General features: G+C 47.5%; 1 protein-coding gene and 1 long non-coding RNA gene across 2 annotated transcripts in view; one reads left to right on the forward strand and one right to left on the reverse strand.

Moving 5' to 3' along the window:
- Positions 1-5620, reverse strand: part of actr3b (actin related protein 3B) — a 15701-nt gene extending 10081 nt beyond the window's left edge. Inside the window, exons 1-4 of the mRNA XM_030079208.1 lie at positions 5040-5620; positions 2773-2828; positions 667-791; positions 372-482 (exon numbers count right to left, since the gene is read on the reverse strand). Coding sequence (XP_029935068.1) covers positions 372-482; positions 667-791; positions 2773-2828; positions 5040-5083 — 336 coding nt within the window. The 5' untranslated portion in view covers positions 5084-5620. The remainder of the gene's footprint in view (positions 1-371; positions 483-666; positions 792-2772; positions 2829-5039) is intronic.
- Positions 4200-4775, forward strand: LOC115378751 (uncharacterized). The gene is made up of 3 exons (XR_003930160.1): positions 4200-4247; positions 4304-4457; positions 4514-4775. It is a non-coding gene; the product is annotated as an uncharacterized LOC115378751 (long non-coding RNA).
- Positions 5621-7503: the final 1883 nt, after the last annotated feature.

Raw genomic sequence — 7503 nt, forward strand, 5'->3', positions numbered from 1 at the left:
CCGATCCCTTACCTGAACCCTAAACCCTAACCCGATCCCTTACCTGAACGCTGAACCCGATCCCTTACCTGAACCCTAAACCCTAACCCGATCCCTTACCTGAACCCTGAACCCGATCCCTTACCTGAACCCTGAACCCGATCCCTTACCTGAACCCTAAACCCTAACCCGATCCCTTACCTGAACCCTGAACCCGATCCCTTACCTGAACCCTGAACCCGATCCCTTACCTGAACCCTAAACCCTAACCCGTGGTTTTAGTCCAAGACCCGTTACTGGGTCTTAGTACTGGTGTGTGTCCCCAACAGCAGTCAAACACACACACACACACACACACACACACACACACACACACACACAGAGTGTCCCACCATGAGGAAGCTGTGGTCTTCAGGCTCGGCCCGCAGGTATTTGAAGATGACCTGCTCCATGAACTTCTCCATCAGATCCCAGTCCTCCACCATGCCATGACGGATAGGCCACTACACACACACACACACACACACACACACACACACACACACACACACACAGGTTCATTGTAAATTGTGAATCATATCATAATTGCAGTATCGATAAAATTAACCGCATGATGATTTTCCTTGTTACCATATCACACACTAACAGAGCTCTACAGCGCCCCCCGGTGGTCTCCTGCTCTCCTACCTTGGTTGCATAGTTTGGTTTGTCGATGGCTTCGTCTCCGATGTAGAAGTCGAGGTCGTCGACGCCGCGGACGAGCCTCCTCTGGGCCTGCTCGCCCACGCTGGCCGACTCCTTGATGGCGATGCCTGAGGCGGGACGACACGCCTGTTTCTGTCTCACAGCTCAACACATTTCCTGCATTTTTATTTTGTTTTTACTCTGTAATATATACGTGCATATATATAGATACATAAATATATCTATGTACAGAGCGTTCAGAGAGCATTCAGAGCCTTTTGCTATGTTGCAGCCTGATGCTACAATCATTTGAATTCATTTTTTCTCTCATTAATCTGCACTCAGAGCCCCATAATGACAAAGGGAAAACAGTGAACTGTAGCTCAGGAGCCTCCCATGTCTCTTGATGGTTGCTGAGATGTTTCTGCACCTTGATCAGAGTCCACCTGTGGTCAATCAAAGTGATTGGACATGATCTGGAAAGGCCCACAGCTCTCTGTAGAAGGCCTCCCAGCTGACCTGCACATCAGAGCAGAAACCATGAGGTCAGAGGAGCTGCCTGCAGAGCTCAGAGACAGGACTGCTGCAAGGCTCACATCTGAGGAAGGCTGCAAAAACTTCCTGCTGCTCTGAAGGTTCCCAGGAGCTCAGTGGCCTCCATGATTCTCAAAGGGAAGAAGTTTGGCACAACCAGGACTCTTCCAGGAGCCGGTCGCCCGGCCAAACTGAGCCATGGTGGGAGAAGGGCCTCAGTAAGAAAGGTTACCAAGAAGCCGCTGGTCACTGTGACTGAGCTCCAGAGATCCTGTGTGGAGACGGGACAAAGCTCCAGAAGGACAACCATCACTGCAGCCTCCACTGATCTGGGCTTCATGGCAGAGCGGCTGGACGGAAGCCTCTCCTCAGAGCAAAACTCATGGAAGCTGCTGAGTTTGCAGAAAAGCAGCCGAAGGACTCTCAGACTGGGAGAAACCAGATTCTCTGCTCTGATGGAACCAAGACTGAACTGTTTGGCCTCAGTTCCAAACATTTTGTCTGGAGGAAACCAGGCAGCGCTCATCACCTGCCCAGTACCATCCCAGTACCATCCCAGCACCATCCCAGTACCATCCCAGCAGGGCAGCCTGGTGGTGGCAGCATCAGGCTGGTGTTTTCCAGCAGCCGGACTGGGAGACTGGTCAGGGCTGAGGGGAAGCTGAATGGATCAAAGTCCAGAGATCTCCTCAGTGAGAAGCTGTTCCACAGCTCAGGACCTCAGACTGGGAGGACCTCAGACTGGGAGAACCTCAGACTGGGAGGAGCTCAGACTGGGAGGACCTCAGACTGAGAGGACCTCAGACTGGGAGGACCTCAGACTGGGAGGACCTCAGACTGGGCCAAAGGTTCACCTTCCAACATGACAGTGACCCTGAGCTCACAGCCAAGACAACACAGGAGAGGCTCAGGGACTCTGTGAAGGTCCCAGAGCCCAGAGCCCTGACCTGAACCCTGTCCAACATCTCTGCAGAGACCTGAACATGGCCACCACCGACGCTCCCCATCCAACCTGAGCGAGCCTGAGAGGATCTGCAGAGAAGAAGCAGGTAATCCCCCAGTCCAGGTGAGCAGAGCCTGTTGCTTCATACCCAGAAAGACTGGAGGCTGGACCTGCTGCCAGAGAGGCTTCAACTGAGTGCTGAGGAAAGGCTCTGAATACTGATGTCTTTTTAATAAATTTACAACATATTCTACAATTCTGTTTTCACTTTGCCATTATGAGGCTCTGAGTGCAGATTAATGAGAGAAAAAATGAATTTAAACGATTATAGCATCAGGCTGCAACATAACAAAAGTGAAAAAAGTGAAGGGGGTCTGAATACTTTCTGAATGCGCTGTATATCTGTATACATATAGATATAAATATTGATATTGATATAGATATTGATCTGTATATTAGGGGTGCAACACTTCAATAAACCCCTGGTTCAGTTTGGGTCAGAGTTCTCTGTATTTTGTCTCATTATTTGCAAAAGATAACATTAGCCTACCTAAACTATTTTAAACAACCATAAAACACTTCCTCAGCTCAGTGTGTGTGTGTGTGTGTGTGTGTGTGTGTGAGACACTCACAGGAGGGCATGATGAACTGTGGCTCGGTGTTTCCAGCATAGCCGATCTTGGTGTACCTGCAGCCACACACACAAACACACACACACACACACACACACACATCAGAGGAAACTGATAGCACAGGCTGGCAGGCTGAGGTCCAGGGCCCCCCGGGGGTCCTCTGGGGTCCTCCAGGGGGTCCTCAGCAACATGAGGAGCAGTTTAAACGTGTCTGACCGCAGCCAAGAAATCTGATCCAGCATATCTTTATTATTTTTTTAAAAATTATTTTCTGGTATTTTTTTGCTATATTTTTAAATATGTTTTAACTTATGTTTTGTTTTTTTGACATATTTTGTTAGCAAAGTTCAGGTAATTTTCTGCCAGTTTTTTTCTACTGTTCCAATATTTTTGTGTTTTTTCTCCCTGCATGTTTCTGAAAGAAACCCAGTAGCAGTCTCAGGGTTCAAAGGGTTAATCCAACAGACAGGAACATGTGGGAGAGATTATTACAGCGAGTGACTTCGTAATCTCAGAAATTTCCGCTTTAATGTCAGAGAATATCCAAGATTTTATTTCACGTAAATTTATGACTTCAATCTCAGAAATTTTGAGTTTTTTCTCAGAATATTAACCCCCCCCCCCCCCCCCCCCCCGCTCCCCCAGCTCCATGTTTTTATCAATATTTTCATAACATCGACTGATTGATTGCAAATGATGATCAGCAGAAAATCAGAACTGATTCTGTGCTAACAGCACAAAGCAGGGGCCTGAGGACCCCCTGGAGGACGCTGCAGGACCCCTGGAGGTCCCCGGGCCCCACTTTGAAAACCCCTGTGTTGTTAAGTGTGTGCTTTGGCCCTGGAACAGAGTTTTTGTTGCTGCCCTACATTCAGACCAGAGCAGAGCCAGAGAGACACTCTGCTGGGTCTCTCACACACACACACACACACACACACACACACACACACACACTCACACACTCACACACACACACACACACACACACACACACACACACACACACACACACACACACACACCGCCCTGTCCCGGCTCCGCTCCCGTCCGACAGATGTACCCTAAAAATAATCTGTCCGGGTGAAATGTTAAAGCTGCAGCGCTGCTCCTTTACATGGAAGTAAAGGCTCATTCCACCCAAACAAGTTCACACAGTGATCGTAAGGGGGTGAGGCTGTTAGCATGGGACTGTTAGCATGGGACTGTTAGCATGAGGCATGTTACCATGGGACTGTTAGCATGAGGCTGTTAGCATGGGACTGTTAGCATGGGACTGATAGCATGAGACTGATAGCATGAGAATGTTAGCATGACACTGTTAGCATGGGACATAGTATGAGACTGTTAGCATTAGCATAAGACTGTTAGCATTACAATGCTAGCATCACAAGGTTAGCATGAGACTGTTAACATTCATCTATTAGCATCACACTGTTAGCATCACAAGGTTAGCATGGGACTGTTAGCATCACACTGTTAGCATCACAAGGTTAGCATGGGACTGTTAGCATCACACTGTTAGCATCACAAGGTTAGCATGGGACTGTTAGCATCACACTGTTAGCATGGGACTGTTAGCATCACAAGGTTAGCATGGGACTGTTAGCATCACACTGTTAGAATCACAAAGTTAGCATGGGACTGTTAGCATCACACTGTTAGCATGGGACTGTTAGCATCACACTGTTAGCATCACAAGGTTAGCATGGGACTGTTAGCATCACACTGTTAGCATCACAAGGTTAGCATGGGACTGTTAGCATCACACTGTTGTGGCATCAGAACATTTTGGACAAATTGTTGGACTGTGTGTTGTTTACTTCCTGCAGGACGTCCCTCCGCCGGGGAAAATAGTCCCGGGCTTCGGGTCTCTGGGTGCTGAGGTCAGCAGAACCTCATCAAACTCATGTTTTGATTCTGAGGTGACAAACGGCTTGTTGACATTCAGCAACTGGATGGAGCTTTAATTTGGGGTGAACTGTCCCTTTAATAGAGGCGTAATAAACAAGCAATGCTGCAGGCCTTTAGGAAACACGCACGCACACACACACACACACACACACGCACACACGCACACACACACACACACACATGCTGCAAACGACATGCTGCTGCAAACGACCTCAAAACAAACGCACAGGCCGCGGCGCTGTGCACGCACATGTGTCGTGCGCGTGCTTGCGTATGTTTACACGCATGTAGGTCCGTGCCTGCGCGTGCACGTGCGTGTGCGTGTGCGTGTGCCGCTCCTAAACAGACGCACTCACCCGGTCCCGCAGTCTATAACGCAGGGCGGAAGCTGCAGGGACATGTTGGGTTTCTGCTGCGGCTCCGCCCGGCGCTCGGCGCTCCGCGGCGGCGGCGGCGGCGGCGGCGGCTCCTCTGGGCGGGTCGAGTCACGAATGTGCCGGAGCGGCCCGCCGGGGAGGCATCGCAGGCGGAGCAGGAGCGGAGGACGGGATGATAGAGCTCCTCTTCTCCTGGTCTGTCCTCCCTCCCTCCCCTGTCTGTCTGTCTCTCTGTCTGTCTGTCTGTCTGTCTGTCTCTCTGTCTCTCTCTATCTGTCTGTCTGTCTCTCTGTCTGTCTCTCTCTCTGTCTGTCTCTCTCTCTGTCTGTCTCTCTCTCCTCTGCTCCAGTCGTTTTCTCCCTGTAAACAAACCAGGTCACTGTTTAATATTCATCCGGTTTATTGGTTAGGTAACGGAATTAATCTGAGCAGCTACGCGACTCGTCCTCCTCTCTCTGTCTGTCTGTCTGTCTGCCTGCCTGTCTGTCTGCCTGCCTGCCTGTCTGTCTGTCTCTCTCTCGGTCCGGGATATTCCCGTTATCTGCTGGTGAGATGACAGCCGGAGTGCTTCCGGTGTCACAAGGACGATGGGAAAAAATAGAAACAGAGACACATGACACGGCCCGGTAACCAGAGAGAGAGACAGGCAGAGAGAGAGACAGGCAGAGAGAGAGAGAGACAGGCAGAGAGGAGGACGAGTCGCATGGCTGCTCGCTTTAATTCCGCTAACCAATGAAAATGCCACATGTGATTATGAGAGATATTGATGAGATATTGATATGTTTGTTTACATACATGACGTCACACACATTGTAATCAATACCGTTGTTGTTTTTAGCCTCCTGTCTGTGACGTCATGACAGAGTCTGTATGTGCTGCTGTACAGAAATATTTAATATTTATCCACTGGAATATGAACTGAGGGGGTGCATGCAGGTTTGTGTTTACATGCGACATCACACACACACACACACACACACACACACACTGCCATAAATTCTACCTTTTAACAGAGCTGATAATATTCAGTTTGTGTTGACATTGATCAGAATGTGTCTCTTTAATTCTGTGTTTATTACTGAGGTTGTAGTTTGTTATTATACTGAGAGGGGTTTCCAGTTTTTTGTCCCTCACTCTATGTATGCATGAGGAGGGACAGAATAGTGGAAACAGCTGTCAGTAAAGTGCAGCACTAACTATGAGCTCAATGCCAAACACAGAAGTGAATGAACACCTCTGTTACCGTGACAACAAGACAAGCTGAGCCTTATAGGCAGCAGGAGAGGAAACTGTATGGCACAACAGCTGGACTGGATTAGATTAGATTAGATTAGATTAGATGACTGATAAAGTGGAATATGTTGTGATTTGTTGTGATGTGGCCATGCAGACGCCTGTTTGTCCTGCCAATAAAGCTCTTCTGAATCTGAAGTCGATTTGAGAGAGAGAGAGAGAGAGAGAGAGAGAGAGAGAGTGTGTGTGTGTGTGTGTGTGTGTGTGTGTGTGTGTGTGTGATTGGCATGTTTGACCATGAAAATGAGACATATTCACATTTTCCTTAATATATCTTATTACTATGATTTCATATTATAACATGAATATGAATATATAATAATATGCTGATATATCTTTATAATATTTAACATACAGGCCCTGTGTCCCCAGACATGTGGGGGCCCCGAGTCAAAACATCAGCCAGGGGCCCTTTGACTCATCATGAGGAGCCGGAGACCCTGAAGCCTCTGAGCCAAACACATTCTAGGTGTTTTGATTTTTCAGTTTGGGGGGAATTTTCAGTCTTTCATTATTTATATTTCATAATAATAATAATAAGATTTATTATGATGGTTATTATTATGATTATTATTATTACAGTCATCACAGGCAACCTGATTCCCTTTTTTCCTTCTCCTTGTATTGTGATAGTAATACAGTATAAAACAACTCTATGGTTCTGAAATGGGGGTACGCATCCCCCTAGGGGTACGTTGGAGTACTGCAGGGGGTCCATGAGATTTTTTTTTTTTTTTTTATGTCAGTTTAAAAGAAAATTTTATTCAATTCATCAATTCATCAAAAATCATAACAAAAGTTATCTCAAGGGGCTTTACAGAAACACAACAGATATCAACCAAATCCATGAACCAAAACCTCCAAAAAGAGCAGCACAGAGACAGAGAGAGAGAGAGAGCGAGAGAGAGACAGACAGAGACAGAGAGAGAGAGAGAGAGACACACACACACAGAGAGACAGAGAGGGAGAGAGAGACACACACACACAGAGTGAGAGAGACAAACAGACAGAGAGACACACAGAGACAGGAGCAGACAGACAGACACTGAGTGATGCAGTTCAACAGGGTTATATAGTAACACAGAGGTGATAACAGTAATGACAATAATAATGTAGCAGCAACAGTAGTGATCATAATAAACTCATAGCA

The sequence above is a fragment of the Myripristis murdjan genome, chromosome 20, assembly GCF_902150065.1.
Source record: "Myripristis murdjan chromosome 20, fMyrMur1.1, whole genome shotgun sequence".
Lineage (NCBI taxonomy): Eukaryota > Metazoa > Chordata > Actinopteri > Holocentriformes > Holocentridae > Myripristis > Myripristis murdjan.